At 39.1% G+C, this 22828-nt stretch overlaps 2 protein-coding genes across 2 annotated transcripts; both read left to right on the top strand.

Moving 5' to 3' along the window:
* The first annotated feature begins 1832 nt into the window (after window positions 1-1832).
* Window positions 1833-10334, top strand: LOC122646873 (condensin complex subunit 3). The gene is made up of 12 exons (XM_043840503.1): window positions 1833-2246; window positions 2599-2802; window positions 5101-5246; window positions 5625-5893; window positions 6427-6515; window positions 7028-7175; window positions 7258-7697; window positions 7871-8385; window positions 8482-8542; window positions 8663-8947; window positions 9183-9444; window positions 9789-10334. The coding sequence occupies exons 1-12, from the start codon at window positions 1857-1859 to the stop codon at window positions 10127-10129; spliced, it is 3150 nt and encodes a 1049-aa protein (XP_043696438.1). The 5' UTR covers window positions 1833-1856; the 3' UTR covers window positions 10130-10334.
* A 776-nt stretch (window positions 10335-11110) lies between these two features.
* LOC122646034 (actin-histidine N-methyltransferase) lies at window positions 11111-21123 on the top strand. The gene is made up of 5 exons (XM_043839488.1): window positions 11111-11625; window positions 19419-19585; window positions 19701-20000; window positions 20144-20407; window positions 20635-21123. Exons 1-5 carry the CDS (start codon window positions 11241-11243, stop codon window positions 21010-21012), a joined length of 1494 nt encoding a protein of 497 aa, XP_043695423.1. The 5' UTR covers window positions 11111-11240; the 3' UTR covers window positions 21013-21123.
* The last annotated feature ends 1705 nt before the right edge of the window (window positions 21124-22828 follow it).

Here is a 22828-nt window from a genome sequence, read left to right as displayed (position 1 = left end):
AAGGGGAAGGCAAGGTGAGAGCTTGTGGCAGGGCATAGAGTGGGAGAAGATGCCGAAGAAAGACTGTGGGAGTGGGGTGCCATTAGAGAGGCTATAAGAAGGGAGTGGAGAGGAGCATGAGTAATTTTAGGATTTAGAACTAGCAGGGGAGAGAGAAGGGAAATTTACTTTTCCGGGGGGAATTAGTTAAGAAACTTTGAGTAGAGGAGTTTGAATAAAGGGATAAAGAACATCACCGGTCGTGTAGCGCATGCTGCCCTTGTGCCCATACAAAGGGATGCATGACCGCCGCACCCCCCTAGATAGGCGGAAATGACTAAGGTACCAGTGCAACGATCATTTCACGTGCCCCTGTGTCTGGGTACAGGGATGGCGTGCACTGAGCGCTTGCGATTGGGTGACATTCTTTGTCCCTTGAATAAATATAGAATTAGAATAAAGGATTAATAGAAAATTTCCCAAATTTTTTTGGGGAAAGTTATCCTCTACAATCATCAATGACCATTAATGTATGTATGGTTGATATACCCCGTGAACACATCCAAACCCATTGGTCAATGGTCAAGGGGTTCTCCCTTGACTGTGGGTGTGAGAAAACCTGTCAAAAAACTTTTGTAGAAACAACTGAAATATTAATGCAAGGTAATGACAAGTTTTAAGGTCCTATGTGTCACTATGCCTGGTGAAGAAAACACTTCACTATTTGCAACTTGGGCAGTGCATTAGATTAGTTCATGTGATAGAGGACTTCACACACATCTCAATGACATTTTTTTAGTTTTTAGGCTAAAATAAACAAAGAAAGTTGTTCAAACTCTAATTCAAAGTTTTAATAAAATTACCAAATGCCACCAAATGGAGATGAATATAACATAAGGTTTATAAAATAAGAATTGGTATCATTTGTATTTTTAGCTACTTCCTTTACTCATTTTAAGTTGAAAATCTACCAATGAGATGCTTATCTGATCGTTGATCATACAGATTAATCCATTGATTGTCATGCGGCAAATTTGAAGTTAAAATTGTACCAATTTGAATGATATGTTAAGTTGGATAATTAAATGTTTTAATTGTCTCAATCAAAAGAGATCCTTTATCTGCAATAGTTCAGGTTGGCTACGTCACCTCCATATGGCTCGAAATATGGAAATAGGTGCACACAATAAGGCAAAAAAATCCTCTTGCCAATGAGTACAGCATGCATCGGATGGTTGGATGTGTCCTTGGGGCACATGCCGAACAGCTCCAGCCATCCAATGCGGGCTGGAGAGGATCCGGACTCCACAGTGAGATGCTTGCAATTATGATCATTACTCTAACTTGTATATCTTATGGTGCTATTGAAGTTAGACTCCCAATCATAATTTTTTTTTTTTGGTAGAATCACAAATGAAGAGAGAGAGAGAGACTTGGGGGCTTTTTGCATATTTGATATTTCTTGATGTTGGCGTCAATTTGGTCATTTTATTCTTTAATTTTGGTGATTTTCTATCACAAAGGCATTTTAGTTATTAGATTCTTGAAATTAACCTCTAACGTCCCACACTAACAGACTGGATTAAAGTGTTACAAAATTTGGAAAGTAGAGGTGCATTTGGAATTGGTAAACGTTCAAGGGTGCATTAGTCGTATGGGCAATTTGAGGAGGGCATGTGGAAAAACCCTTTTTTATTGGTAGAATCACAATTGGAGAGAGAGACAGTTGGGGGCTTTTTTCATATTTGGTATTTCTTGACACTCGCGACGTTAACTTTAACGAAAAATTTCCCTCCCAAATTCAAACAGAAAGTACGTTTTGGAGAGAGAGAGAGAGTGAGGGGTTTCGCAGATCAGTTGAGATTTGAGAGAGAGAGATGACAGTGGCAGGAGAAAGAGCTCCACCAATGGAAGACAGAGAAGGGAAGCTTCTGATGCAGCAGATCGCGAGGGTTCTGGACGAATGCCGATCTTCCTATGCGATCCACACGAGAAAGTTGAAAGAGCTCTTGGCCCTTCGTTCATCTTCTCCTCAATGTTTCTTTTCGGCATTTTCCAAAACCCTAACTCCTCTCTTTGATTTCCAAAGAAGAACAGCTTCTGCGGAACGGATTGTTCGTTTTGTCGCTGTATTCTCCGCTTACCGTGACGACAAGCACGCTTCCGAGTGTGATGTTTTCCTGGAAGAGTTCTTACGGTTCCTTCTGATCGCCGCTGTTGCCTCCAACAAGACCGCTAGGTTCCGGTCGTGTCAGATAATCTCAGAAGTAATTTTTCCTATTTCCTGTGTTTTTTTCAGTCTGTAAGCCTCCAATTTGTAATCTATTTACGACTATGCAAGGAGGAATTTGAATTTTCATTTTACTTGTTAGAAACTGCCACTTTGGGTCGTGGGTCGTGTGTTCTGAAGGTGGCTGCGGTAAATTTTGGAAATTTTATTTTTTCGAAATGCAAATTTTAGCTCTTTGCTCAAATCATTACTTAATTTTCGATTAAAGTGTACTGTTTGCGAGAAAAGAAAATTTTATAGTTTGCCACAGCATCTTAATTGTTATTTCTTACTTGGTTTTCTGGGTTGGAGTGTGTGAAACTCTTGAATTTGTTGTTTGAACTTTGTAGATCATAATGCGGTTGCCAGATGATGCAGAAGTGAGCAATGAACTCTGGGATGAGGTGATAGATTGCATGAAGTTAAGGGTTGGGGATAGGATCCCAGCAATCCGGACATTCGCAGTTAGAGGGCTTGCCCGATTTGCTAATGATTTGGAGAACAGTGATATCGTCGATTTGTTCCTTCAAACTTTACCTTTCGAACAGAACGCTGTAAGTGTTCCGCACAGTTGATCTGAAATTAAATATTAGGATTGCTCATGTCCCCCCGACAATTATTGGAGTTTTAGGACTATCTCTCACATAGATTTTTGTATTAAGATATAAGCTTTATATGGACAAGGCAGCAACAACAACGTCTGAATTAAAACACATATCTCACTTTTGGTCATTTCTGTTGTAAAATCTATTCGTTTTGATGGGCCTATTAGTTGATTCATTGAATCATTGGACGTTATGACTTATCAGGGAAACACATGATAATTAGATGTCTCTGTATAACAAGGTTCTTAGTACATATTGGATATCTTTGGGACATTTCACATTAAGTGGTATGCAGGAATTATGAGTGTTCCTCTGATGGAGCTTATTCGTCAATCACGTAGTTCACCAAAACAAGCATTTAAGTACAATAATGATGCTAAATGCTATTTTTACCTTAGGTGGTTGCTGCCTAGTAGCAGAGTCATAGTAGCTTTTAAGTGCCAGATCCCGAAAGATTAAGATACTCTGATTTCCAATGATCAAAAGGGAAAAAAGAAAAGGAAAAAGAAAGAACAAATGATTATCTTTTTCTTTGTTTCTACTTGGCAGCGATTTGTAGGAGTCATTTTCCGTAGAACTCTACTGTATGTCCTATACTGCTATAGGTTTCCATCGTCCAGCCCCAAATGAGATCCAAAAGAGGGGGTAGAACAAATGTGCTCGACACAGATTGAGGGGGAAAGAAATATTCCAGAAGTTCCATGGAGAGGGGAACTTAATAAGTAGATGATGAACTGATCCAATGTTACTCCATTATGATTTCCCATACTTGTCAGCTGATCACCATGAACATCTTGTCCTCCATGGCTCTGTATGGAAAAAGCCGGTTTTGGAGGATCTAGAATGCTCCTAATCACTCAGGCTTTAAAACAAGGACATGAGAATTTATGCTTTATTGCTACCTTTTCAGCTGTGGCAATCTTTCCATTTACCTCAATGGGGTAGCTTCAAGTAGCTTACTTTCTTCCGAAGAAGGTGGTCGAAGATAATATTTTCTTCTCATAAATAATCGTGCCTGAAACTTATAGTCTGTACCATCCATAGAATAACTTCCAGAATACTACAGTGTTGTGCTTCTATACAGATCTAATATGGGCTTCCATCCATAGAACAACTTCCAGAATACTGCAGTGTTGTGCTTCTATACAGATCTAATATGGGTTTTTTCTAGCCAACATAATCACGCCAAGTGTCCTTTGAAAACAGTCTGCTGTAACCCTTTCTAAGATTCAATTTTATATCTTCAAGATATTGAGTTACGATCTTCATAATAATTTTCCAAAACCTATCTTTTAATATGGTTGTTTGCATCATGGCTATCCCAATCATCCCTGCAGCAATAATTTTTCTTCGGACTATTTGTTTCTATCACCAATCTCTATATCCACTGTGAAAGAGGAAATCTTGTTCTCTGAGATGAAGGTCTTAACCTTGATAATGCGACTACTCAGGCTTTCAAGTTGCTTCAGAAGCCACCAAATTGTATCATGGTTCTAAAGAGAGTCATCTGCTTCATGCCATGGAAATCTGTTTGGAGGAGCTAGAATGGAGAATATGGAGATGGATTGTTTGGAGTAGGTGTTTGTCCTTCGGAAAGTACCTCCCTTCCATGAGGCAAGTCTTTTTTGAAGACTCCAGTCTCCACTATGCAATGTTTTAAAATCCAGGACTGGACAAGGGATCAGCTGCATCGGCTTCCCCCAATTCCAATTGGATAGTCGATTTTGATTCGAATAGAATAAAAAACTGAAACCCAACCCTAGAAAATGGATCCAGGAAGAAGAAGCAAAAATTGTCACAACTCACAACTCTATGATGCTGAGGAGTTTCTGATTCAGAAGTCTTATAGATCTAGCTAAAGAGGTGAGTTTTTCATTGATTTTCTGCTATTTTACTGACTAAAATAAAGGAAAAAGGGTAAAAAATGGAGATTAAAGAGCATTAATGGCCGATTCCAAATTAGGCTGTGGGAATCTGCATTAATCAGAATCAGGATTCTTTAAACCATGCCTTTATGGTGTCCCATATAGCTTTCCAGTTGTATTTCTTGCAAGAAGGAAATCAGGAAATCAGAATTGTATTTCTTGTGCTCCATAATTTTTCAATTTTTGGTACAAAAGCGGCACATAAAATGTACTTTTACTAAAGTTGATTTTAAACGATTCTTCCCTAATTAGATTTTGCACTACTTGTCAAATAAACAGGAGAACACTCTTGCTTGGAGACTAACTGTAAAAGTATCTGCAGGAGGTTCGTAAGACAATTGTTATATCTTTGCCTCCTTCCAATGCAACATCAGCAGCAGTCATTGGATGCACACTTGATGTGAGTGAGTCGGTGCGGAGAGCAGCATACTTTGTTTTGGGGAATAAATTTCCCCTTCAAAGCCTTAGGTAATTTTTACTTTTCTAACTCTATTGCCAATTTTCTATGATTTGCTTTGTGCCTCTTTTTCCTCTTTTCAGCATTATATCAAATGACATTGCTTCTGAATCTCTTATTATGTATAGTTTTCAATGTTCCATGGCATTTTTAATGTAACCCTTCTCTTCCCTCTGATTCCAATGAGAGATTGGTATTTTTCTTGGGCTTGGCTAGAATAAAATATAAGAATAGAGAAAGTGAAGGGGGGGGGGGGGAGGATATCTCTTAGTATGCTGGCACAATTTTAATTGTTTCATATACCAGAAGTCAAAGATGGTGATTTAAGCTTGCATGCATGCATATGGTTAATTTACTTAACTGGCCTTTTCTCTCATCTGATCTTTCAGCATCAAGCTTAGGACCATCATCCTTCAAAGGGGGCTTGCTGACAGAGCTGAGTCTGTCAAAAAGGACTGTCTGAAGATGTTGAAAGATGAGTGGCTTGTTAAGTGTTGCAATGGAGATCCTATAGACCTTCTTAAGTTTCTTGACGTGGAAACTTATGAATCAGTTGGAGAGGCTGTAATGGGGATCCTTTTAAAGGCTGGAATGGTCAATGTGCAGGATGGACAAAGAATGCGGCAATTCTTTGTAACAACCTCTGACACAAATGAAGGTTGGTAGAACTAATAAAAAAATCTTCTTGCTTCTTACATGTTCAATATGCAAGATACTGTGATAGGTGGAACCTTCTGTGCCTGACATTCTTTCTGATGTGATGGTGTACCTTATATATGTGAAGCCAATTAATGTATATAATTGTCAAAGTGTTGCTTGGATTTGGACTTGGAAGTCTGATCCGACATTTGTTTGGAAGAATGAGTTAAACTTGGATTCAAGGATTTGTCCAAAAAGTATCTACTGTTGAGCAATGATATATCTTCTGAGTTGAATCATTTATACATCCATAAAGAAGGCACAAATAACATAGATGATTCATATTTCTCACCTGAAATCAGAAGATGGAACTTCAAACTCAGTGTTCCAAAATAAAATTAGACTAGAAGAAGTGAAAATCCTCATTGATTCTACCGAATGGACTCTGTGAAAACATATATTCATTGAATTTAAATTTTATAAGATTGATATTTCTTGTTGATGCTCTTCTTTATTACATTTCCTCTATTTTCTTTTGTATATCCATGTCAGGACAATGCATTCCAAGCAATCAGCTAATGGAAGCAGAGGTTGCTCTTTATTGGAGAACTTTATGCAGGCATCTGCAGAATGAAGCACAAGTAAGTAACTTCACTTGTTCTTCTAAAGATCTCTCTGTTCATCAGTAGATTCTCCTCAATTAACAGATGAAATTATTTTGAGGGAAGCTTACTTGCATAGATCGTATTGTGAGTGGCCCTGTAATCTTGTCGGTCAAGTGCAAATGGAAATTTATATGATGTTCCGCTGCACCTTGACTGCTTTTGTGGTCGTAAAACTCTAAGTTGCTTCTCTCTTGGTTTTTGTGTTGATTGCATAATTTGGTTTTCTGAATGTCTCCTTTTTCCGTTCTACACGTTCCAAGTAGTTTCTATTATTACTAAGCTTGCAAGATTCTTCTCCAAGTGTAAATTCACTTTCATATCAGGTTCATCATGGATCTCTAAACTTCATAACTTGTTATGTCTACGATTGAACTGCCATCTTCTTTCTTTCCTGATTGACAATGCATGCCAAGTAATCTATGCTAAAATTTTCTTGGTCCCTGAGCTTTCCCAGTTTAATCGTCTGAGTTTGATGGATCATCATATAGGAGAAAGGTACTGATGCTGCAGCTACAATGGGCACTGAGGCGGTGGTGTATGCAGCGGAAGCTTCAGATAACAATGACCTTCTTGAACAAATCCTTCCTGCAACAGTTTCTGATTATATTCAGCTGGTCAAAGCACATCTAGCTGCAGGTGGAACAAAATTCTTAGTAGTTACAATGAACAGTACTTGTGGATTTGGCTGAATTTGCGAATACATGTGATTGCATTACAGGACCAAATTATCGGTTTGTATCTAGGCAGTTGCTGTTGCTTGGAGTGGTCCTGAACTTTTCTGATGCTACGAACAGGAAGGTTGGTGCTGCCCTTGTACAGGAATTACTGCACAGGCCTCTTGAGCATGAAATTGATGATGATGGAAACAAGGTTGTCATCGGAGATGGCATCAATCTCGGTGGTGACAGGGAGTGGGCCACCGCAGTTTCAGAGTTAGCGAGGAAAGTGCACGCTTCTGTTGGGGAATTTGAAGAAGTCGTCGTTGGGGTTGTGGAGGAACTTGCTCGGCCTTGTAGGGAGAGAACTGCTGACTACATGCAATGGATGCACTGCCTTGCTGTGACTGGTCTTCTCTTGGAAAATGTGAAGTCCATCCATTTGTTGCAAAAGAAGGCTATTGAGCCTGTTGAAACACTACAGTCACTACTGCTTCCTGGGGTAAATATTTAAGCAGAAGGTTTTTGTGGCTTTCTATATATATTTTTTTAGTTTTGTTTGGTTTTTCACTTGTTCTCCTATACCTTTGGCCTCTGTTATGTGTCAACTTCATCTTTTAAGCGTCAATATTTCTGGAGGCTTCTTACTGTCTCTTACATTGTTATGAAGTGCAGGCGAAGCATGTCAACTTTGATGTACAGAGGGTTGCTATGAGATGTCTTGGTCTTTTTGGTTTATTGGAGAGGAAACCAAGTGAAGAGCTAGTAAAGCAGTTGAGACATTCTTTTGTCAAGGGCCCCAATCCAGTTAGTATCATGGCTAGTAAAGCACTGGTTGATCTTGGGATGTGGCATGGTCCTCAGGAAGTTGATAAAGCCATGTGCCAGGATTTGTTGTCAGTATCCCAGGATGATAAGAAAAGTTTTGCTCCTGTTAATTTCTGCGAACTAAACGGCGATTCAAGTATTGAGTTGCTTGATCTCCTATATGCTGGACTTGACAGGAGTGATTGGGATGAATCCACAGAAACTGATGACCATGAATCAGTTCAAGCTATTCTTGGAGAAGGATTTGCAAAGATTCTTCTTCTCAGTGAGAACTATGCAAGCATATCTATTTCATTGCATCCTTTAATCTTTGCCAAGTTAATCAACCTTTATTTCAGTGATGAGGCAAAAGAGTTGCAGAGGTGATTCACTATTTTACTTGCATTGTATTTGCACAAATTGATCTTCTTATGAACAAGTTGTTTAATCTTACTTTCTTCTTTGTTTCTGTTTTCCAGTTTGAAGCAATGCTTATCTGTTTTCTTTGAGCACTACCCAGCTCTCTCATCTGATCACAAGGCAAGTAATATCTTTTCCCAGTATGCGAGTTTCTTTCATTTGTTTGATGAAGACAAACCTAATACCTGGCTTTGGATTTCCTTATATGCTAATGGAAATAATCATTTTCTCCATGTGTAGAAATGCATCTCCAAGGCTTTTATACCAGTCATGCGTTCAATGTGGCCAGGAATTTATGGAAATGCAGGGGGTTATCCTGTTCTGGTGTCAAATATGCGAAAACGTGCAACCAAAGCATCACGTTTCATGATGCAGATGATGCAAACTCCTCTATACCCAAAAGAAAATGAAGTGGAGGATGAAAATGGCAGGAGGAAGTCGCCAGAAACTCCAGATGGTTCTGAACCACCATCAGTTGACTTTGATAGTGGGGAGGAAGGGCTTGCAATTTGCATTGCTATGGAGGTAATTCTTCTAGATTAGATGTTGGCTTTAACATACCTGACTTGTGCCTCTGGCAGTATTTGCTCTTGTAAAACAGGCATTGAGGTCTACAAGTCATGCTTCTTTTGCTAGTATCTAACTTTTCCATTTAACTATGTCTACGTATCATAGCATCTTTTTTTTTCTTGAGCAAAAGTTGCAGGTGTTTTAAAAATGTTGGGATTTTACTAATTTCTTATTTGGATGCTTTGTTGAGATGGTAAGCTTCCCTATGAAGAAGACAGCTGCTGGGAAATCGTATGTGTCAGCATTGTGTAGAATAGTTTTCTTGCTCAATTTCCGGTCATCAGAGCAGCGGGCAATTAAATGCATGCGAGGACTTCTGAACCGCATGGCAGAATGTATCTCAACAGATAAAGAGCTGTTGAAGGATTTAAAGCGGATGGGAGCACAACTTAAAGCTTTGGATGAGCATCCAGATGAAGACTTGTCGCAAGACCAAGCTGATCTAATTCTAGGTAAGACTTTTAACTGCTTGGATGTATATAACTCATAAAAGGTGAAATTTCAAAATGACTTCCATGATCGCAAGACTAAGTTAGCACTGGCTTGTGAACCAGTAGTAATTGGAGCCATCCATCTTTCTGAGTTCCTTTTCCTTGTTTGTTCCTGGTTTTGTGAAAACTGGAAGCCTTCCTGGTTTGCTATCTGGTTTTAAAACAGTGTTAGCTATAACTTGGTTGCAGTCGAGTGTAAGTCATGGATGATAACTGTCCATCATCAGTGCTAAAGTACTTTACATAGTGTGTTCTCTCGACTATGAAAATGATGATGATGATGTTGGGTTTTTATATGATATCAGGAAGGTTAGAACTGGACCGCAGTATTGGCTTGGATCCTGTAGCTTCTGTGCCATCAACACCGGCAACAACACGCTCAACCAGACCTACCCGATCTAGGAGACGAGTTAGGCGTGAAGATGCTTCTTCTGATGAAGGAGAAACTTCACCCACTTCTGTTGTTCCACCAACTCCTAGTATGTTAAGCTCTCGATCTCAGAGAGCAAGCAAGATTGCTGCTCTCAGTAAGATGAAGACTGTAAGAACAGATAGGATTGAGGGGAATGAAGATGAAAATGATGCTGAAGTGTCAGATGTGACATCTGAAGAGGCGTCTGATGAATCTGATGAGTTTATTGAATGAGTTGGTCTCTTTGAATGATGCATGTCACTGCCTTTGTTGTTCATCTTTTCTCTATCCATCTGTGTTGGGAAAACCATGTGTTATGGTTCGAATCTGTAGTCAATCCTATTTCTGGTAGGAGCAGTCTTATTTGTATCTAGTTTTGTTGGTTGGTTAATTGATCATATTTTATTCATGAAATGGGTTGGATTGGTATAATTGTCAAGAAAAACCATGAATCAGAATAGAAGAGCTTGCCAAGGTATTGTAGCTATAAAACTGGCTTCCAAAAGTAGTACATTATTTTGTTTTTGGGGTCGAGGGGAGGCTTGTGATAACTTCTGAAATGGAACCGCTTTGTACCACTGTATATGCATTTTCATGAGCTCTTACTTGATCTACTGTACTAGACAAAAAGGGTGAATTGCTCTAATTTTTTCAATGATCCAGCTTTGCTTCCAATTGTTACCCTCAATATGTATCACTTTCTATTCTTCTACAACCGGCATGTGTTATAATGAGATTTAGATTTCTAATTCAGATCCACTTTCTGCAATTTGAATGGAATTTAGTTGGCATCAATAAGATCTTCAAATCTAAATCCCAAAAGATGTTGCAGCCTACCTCTTAGGAAATGATATATCTGCATTTATTGTGGGAGGAGAGAGAGAGGCACAGGGATGCGCAACTGTATGCTACGCAGCCAGACCAGTACTCAAGCTTAAATTTAAGGGGAAAAGAATACTGTCTAGTCGCGTGGAGCCTGTGCCTAGACACACAAAGCCACTTCCCCACTACAATAAAAATCCCCCAATGCGGGTGCAACGGCCATGCGACCGGCAGCGATATCTTGCCTTAAATTTAAATACCTTCATTCCACTCTGACCAAGAAGGTCATAAGAATTTTTTCTTTCTCTCGAACCTCTCCCGCGATGGAATTCAATTTCCGAACTACTTTATATAATAGCAGGGTGTGACACAATTACAGTAATAGCCTTGTTATCTTCGATACCCTTTTCATTGTAACCCTCAAAAGTAAAGGGTATTATGATAAAATGAGTTTTAGGTGAATACTTGGTTCTTGTCAACCACTGAATCTGAAGATTCTACCCCGAAAGTCTGAAGGAAGAGGATGGTGAGCTCTGCTGCTTCAAAGATGTTAATGGCGACGAGGGCCAGAGATTTCGTTAGCTCATCGAATTATTTGATCCAATTTCGTCCTCTAACCTGTGCTTCCTCTCCTACTGCTACTGCATTTCATCCGGCTCGAATAGTGCCTCACCCACCAGACTTGATCGGTTGGGTCAAGAGGGAAGGGGGTTTATTTCACAGTGGATTAAAGATTGCAAATGAAGACTCTTATGGCCTTGGTGTGGTGGCTGCTGAAGATATTCCTAAAGGGTCTGACCTCATCGCTCTTCCCAATCATTTGCCGCTTCGTTTTGGGTCGATTGATTCAGACGACCGAGGAGGAGGGCTTGAGTCTGTTTTAGCCCAATTAGCTCGTCATGTACCTGGTATTGTCTTTCGAATCTTTTCTTAGAAACTTAGTTTTTGTTTTTATCATTTTCTTTCTGGATAGCTTGCATTTTTGTAGATTTCGTTTGCTGGATATTTCAAAGTTCAAACAGTGGAAATGTGATTGATTTTTGGCCTTGGGAGTAGGAGTTGGGACAAGGTCATCATAGTTTTCTGCCAATCTGCAAATTGTAGCATATTAACTTAAAAACCAAAAAGTCTGTTTTTTCTTAATGAACCACAGTTGACAGTACCTCGCTAAGGACCGTTTATAAATCTGTGAAGGTAAAACTAAGAGTATATTTTAAATCTGTGTTTCAGAACAACATGATGTGGAGAGGGTATACCCTTTGAAGAAACCTTTTCAGTTTTCCCTGAAACTGAGCCTTTCTGCTGTTCCTTGCCACACAAAGTAGTCGATGTTGCAATGGGACAGGCAATCATTCTTTCTAAACCCTTGAAGGTGAAGCACTGGTAGAAACTGTTCTATTGGAAATCCATAAAATTTGCAGATATCTCAAACTGAATTGAATATACAATTGTGCAATACTTGTTATCATAAGGATAAATTTCATATTTTAAGGGGTCATTTTATCAAATATCTAAAGTTTTAAGCTTATTTAAGAGGTGGCCATTATCATGGGATATCACGTATTGCCTTCACAAGAGGAGCTAGCTGGACTTTGATGGTGATGGTGCCATAGTGGCAGTGGTACAAAATGATTTGGTTATAGCCTCATGAATATTCATTGCATATGTAGAGGAGACTCTAATTGTACTTTTAGATGCTTTAGTGGTGATGCCCAATCATAAAGCTTTCAAGTTTATTGATGGTTAAAAGCATCTATAGGAACTCTTCAACAGCCATGCTTTCTTAATCCCATAACTCTTATGAGAGTATACCTAGAAGATTGCACCTTCTTCATACTTTTATTACTGGTATTAATTTTTTTCATAGGTAAGTAAGAATTTCATTAAACAAGAAAGATATTACATTCAGTAATAAATACACCGGGCAGAATCATCTTTTATAAGATTACAAAGCTCATCTGGGAAATCGAAAAGATAGATAATAGTCTCTACTTCCCCAGAAGGCATAGACACATTGTAATATACTGGTTAATTAAGCTTCCTCCAAACATGATGATAATCACTCCAAGAAATCCTATCCTCTAGATGCAAAATCAGACTTTTCAAATGTTGAACTGATTCTCTTCAAAATATCTTTGGCCTTCTTTGAATCCGAAATAGAGATCTTCTGAATATCTCTTTCGATGTATAGCACCAGACCTCTATAAATAACAGCCATCTTGATACATAAAACAGATTTGTCATCACTTACCCCCACATAGGCAAATATGGCTACACCAACCACATCACAAACCAAACCACCAGAAGAGCCCCTGTCCTAAACCATAGAACCATCACAGTGCAATGGAACTACATCAGTAGGCAGGAATATCCAAGAACAAGCTTTTGGAATTGGAACTACCCACCACAAGAAATTTATTACTTATATTTTGAGAACCAGAGAGAATAATGAAGCTACATCTCAACAAATATTCTCCTTGATGGCTAATCAGATCTGAGGGCATGTCATTACTTTATTACGAAACAGACGAGAATTCTGCTCCTACCACAATTGATGAATGGTAGAGCAGAAGGCCAGCTTGCCCACTTATGAATGGCTCGTTTCCACCAAACTCATGCCTAACCCAAATGGCCTTTTCCAATAACATTTTGCCTTTTATCTCCTATTTGGGGAACATAAGTGAAGGGCATCCTCCCATATGGCTGCATTCAACTGGCACTCAAAAAACATGTGGTCCCTACTCTCCAGACCTGCTCAACAAAACACACAAAATGGTTCAACACCAACATGCTTCCGAATGAGCTGATCTATTGTAGGCAAAGCATCCACTAAACATCTCCAAGCTGTGAAAGATTGCTTGGAATATTGCTAGCAAACCAAACTGCATCAGCCCAATCTGCTTTATTAGCTTTGTCACGAATAACTCCCAAGTTGATTTAGTGGTAAATAGTCCAGTAGAATTACCTTTTCATACTATCAAATCAGAATTTGAATGATATAGTTTTCTCAAATTTGGTAACTGCCTCCATACCTCCAATAGATCAAAAGAAGTCGAAGGATCAAGAAAGCAATCCCATTTCTTAATATTGATGTATACATTGGTGCTGCCCTTCCCTGATAGTTTGAGCTTTTAGGTGAACAATAGCGAACATGGTATCAGAACAGGGAGGTCGAGTGTTTGACTCCTGGGAAGTGCATCGGAAGAGTTTTCCCGATATTTCTTCTCCCTCGGTGCCACGCAAAGGAAATGCCGCGTGAGCTCCACGTGCAAGGACCATGAGATCTTGGTCTGCATGTGCGGGGGAGTGTTGATGTGTACATTGATGCTGCCCTTCCCTAATAGTTTGAGCTTTTAGGTGAAACAGTAGCTAACACTTATGAAGTCCTTCACCATAGTCATTCTATTAGAACCTCATACCGAATTCTATCCCCAAATCTATGAAGCAAAACACCTGCCGGGTGCCACCTATCCAACCATTTCGTATACGTCCCATTTCCTATGCAATTCTGCACCAAAGGTTCCATACGGTATTCATTATTTTTTGACAAGCTGAAAGTATAAATTAAAAGCAAGAAGCTAGAAAGGCCAGGAGCCAACTGCAGCTTACCACAGATCAAAGAGAGAATGATCAGAGGGTGAACAGTGAAGAAGAAAAAGCACAAACTAAACAAGAGGGCACGGATCAGAAGCTTTTGACTTAAGGTCCACTGAACAAAGCCTTGTCGCAACTACTTGGAGCAGTCGTAGTGGCTACATAGATCCTTGTTTCCAAAGTTTCAATGTATTAGGGTCCATGCATTAAACTATAAATCCCCAGTTTTTTCTCCCTTTGTAGACACCCTCCTCCATTTTGGCCTTCCCAACATGCACTATGCTTGTGACCCTATTTCACTATTTCTATAAAAAAGGGCATACCCAATGCACGAGGCTCCCGCCACTGCGGGGGTCGGGGAGGGTCATAATGTACGCAGCCTTACCCCTGCTTTCGCAAATAGGCTGTTTCCAGACTCGAACCCGTGACCACTTGGTCACAATGGAGCAACCTTACTGTTGCACCTAGGCCCACTATTTATATACATGTGTCAATTATTTTATTGACCGTTGCCTATCAAAAAAAGACAGTAGAGAAAAGCGTGATCTCATTTCTGTAGTTGTATTTGTTGCACATTTCTAAATAATCTGAGTCGAATTCCCATTAGCTTGTCACCAGTTGATATCCCTCTTTAAGTTTCCGCTAATGTATTAGTTTTCACTTGCTTTTCTAGTTCTACCACTTGTATATACATCATTGTTATCTGAGCCATGCATCTCTAAATGTGTTATTTCTTGATTTCCTTATTCTGGTAAATCGGATCTCTTAAATCTAAATAAGGAATCAAGGGATGGGATCTGCTAGGGGGATCTCCAAACAAAAAAGATTAGTGTAGGGAAACTAACAGGACCGAATATGAAAGAAGTAAAAATTTCAAAGTAAGAGAACTAACAGGGAAATTTGTAACTTAAAGTCGAAGCATCAGCCTGACTTGAAATTCAGGTCGAGTGTTCTGCCCAAGTCCGATGGATGCTATCAGTCAACAGAGGATCCCAGGAGTCTGAAATCAAATAGATGGTGCGATGAACTAGTCCTAGTACCACTAGGGAAAACTGGGCAGGATAGCTAGAACTTGAATTCTAACCAATTAAATTCAGAGTGTTTCCTAACATAATTCAGTAGAGCAAGTTAAAAGAATCTCTTGTATCAAATTTGAAGCAATTCTGATCAATAACCTGGGAGATGTAGGAATTCTTAGCTAACAGAAAATAAAGCCAGAAACAGGGGTGCCACAAGGTGTCTCAAAGATAGGACTGACCTGAAGTAATGATGAAATAAATAGAATTCAAAAGAATGAAAAAAGGGAGATAAAAGCAGGAATCCACCTGTATACGACCCTGGAATTCAACAAGGAAACCTGAGAAATCCACTCAAGTGCACTTCAAATCCTTACAGCACACAGTTGGGAAGAAAAGAAAAGAAAAAAAAAACTGAAATTCCTGTTAGCAAAGCGTGTGGATGGGCTTAGCTCTTAAAAGATAGTTTTATACTTCAACATACAACCATTGTTTGAGGAATTGGAATCGGAATCAACTCAGAATCAGCTGGTCCGATTCCTGATTCTGCCTGGTTCTCGATTCAAGAAATCGGCCGATTTCTAGGGTTCAGGACAATTCCGACAAATTTTAGCTGATTACCGACCAATTCTGGCAGGAGCCTCATGCACTCGGCTGAGGCTAATCCGGTTGTTGATTCTGCTTCCTTGAACCCTGTATACGACTCAATCTCAATTAAATTCTCAATTAGGAATTCCTGGGACTAAAAAGCCAGACCAACCTGCTGCCAGCTATAGGAGGCATTCCCAATCACACTAGGACTTCTAATCCGAAGGCCGAACATAAAGTGAGGAATAAAAATCAATCGCAATTCCTAATGACTCTAGAACATCAATTAGGACTCAATAACAGAAAATAAACAACATAGAACCTAATCTGACCCCCACGACCGAACTGCAAAAATTTCCTAAGATGCTATAAGAAGATAGAGTTTAAACCCTTCTCCTCTTCTTTCCTGCAGCTGCATCACCTTACACTCTACTCCATTTGGTGATCAATTGTTCCTCCAAGAGTAGAAGCATTTCTCGGATGATCAATTACATTGTATTATTTTAAATCAAGGGGATTCGGCTTTGCTAAATGATGCTATAAGTGTGAAAAAGGAGGATAAAAAGTGGTTGGGATCTTACACTATGTGGTGGCAAGAACAACATAGAGTTTTTATGTCTGTTTAGAGTCAATTTGGGTAAACCCACAGACATAAATGAAGAAAGAAACTACTTTTCTTCTTGTCTGGCCTTAAATTACTTGGGGCTTTGACATTGGATTATGTGGTGAGTTGTTCCATCTGCCACTGTATGGCAGTATGGGCTCTGCGGAAGAAAGGAATAGAGTGTTTTTTTTATGGGAAGTCAAGCAACAAATTTATGTAGAAGTTGTTCAACGTAAGAACCACTCTACAATAAGATCGAACAAATGTACTCAGAGTTGCAGTAGAACAATCACACACAGATTGATTGGAAAATAAAAGAAAATAGAAGGTAGAGGAAGATGGATAGATTGAAGAAGGGGGGATAGGGATGGGTCTCTCATCCACAGCCTCTCACTGTATTTTGGGTCTCTCACCAATGGCCTCTCACGGTCTCACCACACTCTCTCCCAGAGCAACTGTCTCTCACAGCAACATGGTTGTACAACAACTCTTTTTTCTTTTCATTAAATCGTGTGGAAGCCTCTAAGGGCCATTACATTATATAGACTCAAGGGTTGAGTCCAAATTAGAAACAATGAAAATAAAAGTGTTTGCTACCAAGTAGCTTAAAACCAAAATAGAAACTTCCTATAAAATCTAGTTGCCATACATCAAAATAGAAACTTCTATTTTAGTGAACAAAATAAAAATAGTAGCAAACTGAAATTAGAAACTACCAAGGCTTTATAGAATCCAACCTTCTAAACAAACATGGATACTAAAAAAGAAGACCGGGGGAAGGGCTCCCAGTGGGAATGGGAGAGTCTTCGCTAGCGCTTTGGATGAGCACAAGCTCTTGCCTACAGTATTCTATAATGGAAGGAGACTTTTGAAAGGATTGACAAACAAAATTAGAAACTACTAGATGGCTATAGACTTAATAACTAAGAAACTATTACAGATATAGAAACTAAATTAATAGCAGCTTCTAATAGAATATTCCACCAACATCCAGCATCTAATCTTCACACCAGCTGTACATATGAGCCCACTACACTGTTCATGTGAACAGTAACTTGTGGTTCTGTTCACTTGAAAAGTGATTCTTATTTTTTTTTGAATTCTATCTTGGTCCCTGCTCTTCTTCATGCTTCTAGCTGGACTGGGGCTGCCTTATGTGATGCTCCATCGAACCAACAAAAACCTGCCACATCATCAGACCAGGCTGCCTCCCACAGCAGTTGAATCCCACAACTACACTGGGCTGGTTTTGGGGCCTTGTTCCTGTGGCTACACATGGACCTGTGATCTACATCACAAATGAATTAAAGGAATATAGTGTTTTTTGATGGGAAGTCAAGAAACAAATGAATTAACGGCCAAACAAAGAATATACTAGGAAAGAAACTATTTCGGAAGGGAAGTTGAGGAATATATTATAATTTGTGTATAAGATATTTTCTGGTATATTTTCTTGTGTCATTGTGCTTTAGGCTTTATCTTACCACTATAGCATATTGATTCCTAAAATGAACGATCTCTTTGTAAAACCAATGTACTTTACACTAGATGCCCTGCAAGCAAGTTTTCTTCCCTGAAATTCATCTAGAGTCCAAAGGACATGGTTAATTGATGCTCATTCTTGCCCAAGGAGCCTCAAAATTTGGGATATGTAGTACCTGGATCTACAAACTTCCCACCAATAGTCCCACTCATTCCCTGTCCTTACAATGCCCAAAAGGAATTCTCTCGTACACACGCTTTTTACAGTTAATTCAATTTGATTGTTATTAAAAACAAAATCTCCTTATAAAAGGAATAATTAACTGGCAACAGTCTCTTGGAAGAAATAATTTTCTGGCTACAATCTCTTGGAACAAAATCCTAAGTTATGCTGAATATTGTACATTCCTCCCCCGCCCCCCCCACCCCCCGGGTCTATCTAATAGGTTGTTGGACTGGGCATTCAAAACATGATTGGACTGTTGAACTGATGACTAGTTACCAGTAGGAATAAGCAGTCCACATCAACCCAGTGACTAGAGATCCTCTGAAAACTACTTACTACGTGATTATCCAAACAATTTGTCATTTGGATTCTTTGAACCAGATGGTTGAAGCACTGGGCCGTTGAGTGGTTAGCCATGGAGTCACTTAATCTTATATTTTAGAAATATGCCTATGAAGAGACTTAACTCAAGACTTTGAAAACATCATATCAATGAATTAAGGACTAATCAAATATAATTTCTTAGGTTGAAACAAAATATTTATGCTACATATACAAAGTTATAAAAGCGGACTGTTCAAACTATTGGATTGGATGGTCAGATCATTAGACTATCGATTCTCAAACCAGAATGGTCCGACAACTAGTATGGTTTTTAAAACATATCTATCTTGTAGAAAAGTAACAGTGGTCAAATTGGCAGCAAGGTTGAAGCCAAGAGATTCTCTCTTGTAGCTTTGCTCGTCTTCATCAGTCCTTTTAAGGACAATAGGCTATACTGATTACTTATTTCTAGATAGGCGGTAGTGTCCATCCTTGCTAGATGTAGTGTCACTCAAGCAGGTAGCCATTGCCATACTTTGATATAGATGGATTTGCTATTAATTTATGCCTGCAGTCTTACCTTGTAGTGCTAGATTTTTTTTCTTGCTACAATTGCAAGAAGTGCTACCTGTGAGCCCTTCTTGGTGTTACTAATGAAATAGAGAAGTGTTAAACTGTGATACAATGAGTTCTTCAATAAAAGGGTATACATAAATTCGCTAAATACATATAGTCCTCGGTCTTCAACAAATAGCATGTGCGTTTCTTTATCATCAGTGTAGGTTCATGACTCATATCTTGCAAACTAGGATAGAGTGAGTTTTCAATACAAGGAGTAAATTGTACCCTGTGGGGAGCATGTGGCAGAGGAACTGTGGGCAATGAAATTGGGTTTGAAGCTTCTCCAAGAAAGAGCATTGGTTGGTTCCTTCTGGTGGCCATACATCAGCAATCTTCCTGAGACTTACAGTGTACCCATTTTCTTTTCTGGAGAGGACATAAAGAATTTACAGTATGCTCCTCCTCTTCATCAGGTATTATAATTAATCTCCTTATAACAGCCAACCTTTCCAGTTGAACAACGCTTTAATTTCATAGGATTGGTTTTATAAAATTGAACTCTGAAAAGGTCATGTTTTTTCCCACCAGGTGAATAAGAGATGCCGGTTTCTTCTTGATTTTGAGAAAGAAGTCAAAGGTGTGCTCAAGAATGTTGAACCAGATGAGCACCCTTTCGCGGGCCAAGAGGTGGATGCAAATTCCCTTGGTTGGGCCATGTCAGCCGTTTCTTCTCGGGCATTCCGTTTGCATGGGGAAAGGCTCCCAGATGGGACACACGCTACTGTGCCTATGATGCTTCCTCTCATTGATATGTGCAACCACAGTTTCTATCCAAATGCTCAAATTGTCCAGGAAGAAGATGCAAAGAACCTAAAGATGGCGGTCAAGGTGAGTTATATTTTCTTATATATTTTAGTTATTCCAATAGTGACAGGATAAAAAGAAACCTCATTCTTATTGCTTTTTGCTTTATCTCTTGTTTGTTATGTTTGAAAGTATCCCCTATTGATTAACTTTGTTTGCTCAACCAGGTTGTGGCAGAGACAGAGATCAAACAAGATGATGCAATAACCCTAAACTATGGTTGTTTGAGCAATGATTTTTTCCTTCTAGACTACGGGTTTGTGATTCCATCAAATCCATATGACTGTATTGAGCTCAGGTATGATGGAGCTCTTTTGGATGCTGCAAGCATTGCTGCTGGGGTTGCATCCCCCAACTTCTCTTCACCTGCCCCGTGGCAGAAACAGATTCTTTCCCAGCTGAATTTGGAAGGAGAAGCTGCTAACCTCAAGGTTTCCTTTCCTTGATCTTTTTTCGATTATTATTATCAAAATTTTTTAGTAAAGTTTTGATACAGTAGAATGGAAAAATAGGATCTATGTTGCTGACCCATTTAGAATTTAGAAAGGATAAGGCTTAGTTGAGTTGAGGTGGAGATTTTTTTCACAAGTCAACAACATTTAGGTTCTAAAGCATTTGGGTCTGATCCACTGTTCCTACTATTTGACTATTCTTTCAGGTTACTTTAGGAGGCACTGAATTGGTGGAAGGCCGCTTGTTGGCGGCTTTAAGAGTACTTCTTGCAAGTGACATGGAGTCAGTACAGAAATATGATCTGAATACCCTTAAGTTGGTATCAGCTGAAGCTCCTCTTGGGGTATCAAACGAAGTAGCCGCTCTTCGTACTGTTATTGCGTTGTGTGTGATTGCACTGGGGCACTTCCCCACGAAAATAATGGATGATGAATCTCTATTGAAAGGAGGTGTTTCACGAACAATGGAGTTGGCAATCCAGTTCAGGATCCAAAAGAAATCAATAATCATAGATGTGATGAGAGATCTAACCCGGCGGGTGAAGATACTATTGTCGAAGGAAACAGCAACAGCCCAATGTTGAGAACTTGAGATCCTAGCGACAGGCGAGTCTTTTGATTGACCAGTTCATACAATAATATAATTGTTGAATGTTGAGATTTTGTCTGGAATTAGGTGGTGAATTCTTCCATTAGCAATTATAAAAAGATTTGAAAGTTTTACAGGTTAAGATTATAGTACCTTACGAAATCAAGAACGTCTCAAGACACTGAACCCCTGTTGTTGGGGGAATTAAAAACTGAAGGGTAAATAAAAAATAATTGCAAGTAGGGAATGCTGTCACTCATTAAAAAATAGAAGAGCTTTCCTACACAGAAACATGTTTTATCCTCTTGTGCTGAGGATCAGACTTTCTCAGTAGATATCAAAATCATAATCTGAGTGAGTCAACTGAAAGATCAATCCTATGTTGGACTCAAAAACAGAACACTTCTGAAGTCTCTCTGTTTTGTACTTTCAAACCCCCCCCATTCCCTTTTTCCTCTTTCTCCTACAAGAGATCAGTGTAATGTTGTATGAATCATATTTGCAAGGGAATAGAAAAGGGGAAGAAATAAAAATTCTGTGCAAAGACCCAAAACCTCTATTTTGTATTGATCATATCTGTCTGAAAGAACCCAAATGAACACATCACTGACGCAGAGAATTCACATGACAACCATATAGAACTCAATTTTAATGTGGAAACCCTGTACAAAACTGAGAGGAATGAAGAGAAAACTTTGCAGGAGGGAATAGAGAGGAGGAAGAAATAAAATTCTGTGCAAAGACCCAAAAGCTCTATTCTGTATTAATCATGTCTGCCTGAAAGAACCCAGATGTACACAAAACTAACGCAGAGAATTCAGATGTTAACTATATAGAACTGAATTATAATGTCGAAACCCCTGTGCAAAACTGAGAGGGATGAAGATGAAACTTTGCTGGCTGAACCCATTAAAAACTGAGACTGCACACAAAAAACTTGGTGCCCATCATCCCTCTGCAAGGTTTCAAGTCATGGAAAAGCTACTGACATATAAACAAAAATATTTACATCTGTAGAGAAAAAAAAACCAGAAACAAAGAGAAAAACCAGAAAAAAAAAAAAACAAGGAAGAAGAAGAAGACTCCTTCCAATCTCCTATATTCCTACTCCTCTGAGTCCTCTCTGTAATCAGTATGTATTCTATGAATCACCAACAGATATTGGCTGACCCACTCGTCCCAAAGGAGAGCGTGAGAGCTGCCTTGTGATCTCCTTAAAGACAGGCTTTGTCTCAAGCTGTGGAGGTAACGGGTCCTTCTGAATCTTCTCATACTCTTGCTTGATTTTCCTCACTTGGCTATGAATTGGAATGCCCAAATAATCACTTCTCTCTCCTCTGTAGTTGTTGCTGTTGTTGGTATTGCTGTTCTTCATCTGCTCCATCTCTAACAAACGCTTCAAGCAGAAATTTCTGAATAGAAATCGAAATCCCTTCTTCAATCACACGTTATGGTATGAACTTCTTGATGGGTAGTAGTAAGTATTTATATATGGAGGTTAGAGAAGAACGTTTTATTCGTGAGCGAAGGGGACTAGGAGAAACTAAAGAGGAGAGTTATAGAGAAGGAAAAGGGAAGGTGTTGGGAAATAGCCTTTTTCAGATTGAGTTTTCCTTCTTTGGAATAATTCGAGACGACTCCTTTGAACCGTTTCTGACTAGAGGAAAAAGATTTCTATATTACGTTTCCGGAATTACCCTCATTTCTGTCCAAAATTACGAGTTTTAGTTCTAGTTAGAGATAATGATATAGTGATTGTCGTGTACGAAAATAGTCTCTGTTGATGACATGCTTTTATTTCACCTTCTTCT

This window comes from Telopea speciosissima, chromosome 11, assembly GCF_018873765.1.
Source record: "Telopea speciosissima isolate NSW1024214 ecotype Mountain lineage chromosome 11, Tspe_v1, whole genome shotgun sequence".
Lineage (NCBI taxonomy): Eukaryota > Viridiplantae > Streptophyta > Magnoliopsida > Proteales > Proteaceae > Telopea > Telopea speciosissima.
Note: the sequence above shows the minus strand (reverse complement) of the source record. Positions and strands in the feature narration are given on the sequence as shown.

Coding starts and splice junctions, on each gene's coding strand:
- LOC122646873 (XM_043840503.1), top strand. CDS start 1,857: ATGACAGTGGCAGGAGAAAGAGCTCCACCAATGGAAGACAGAGAAGGG. Junction 6,516..7,027: donor ATCTGCAGAATGAAGCACAA/GTAAGTAACTTC, acceptor ATCATCATATAG/GAGAAAGGTACTGATGCTGC. Junction 7,698..7,870: donor AGTCACTACTGCTTCCTGGG/GTAAATATTTAA, acceptor TATGAAGTGCAG/GCGAAGCATGTCAACTTTGA.
- LOC122646034 (XM_043839488.1), top strand. CDS start 11,241: ATGGTGAGCTCTGCTGCTTCAAAGATGTTAATGGCGACGAGGGCCAGA. Junction 19,586..19,700: donor ATGCTCCTCCTCTTCATCAG/GTATTATAATTA, acceptor TTTTCCCACCAG/GTGAATAAGAGATGCCGGTT. Junction 20,001..20,143: donor ACCTAAAGATGGCGGTCAAG/GTGAGTTATATT, acceptor TTGCTCAACCAG/GTTGTGGCAGAGACAGAGAT.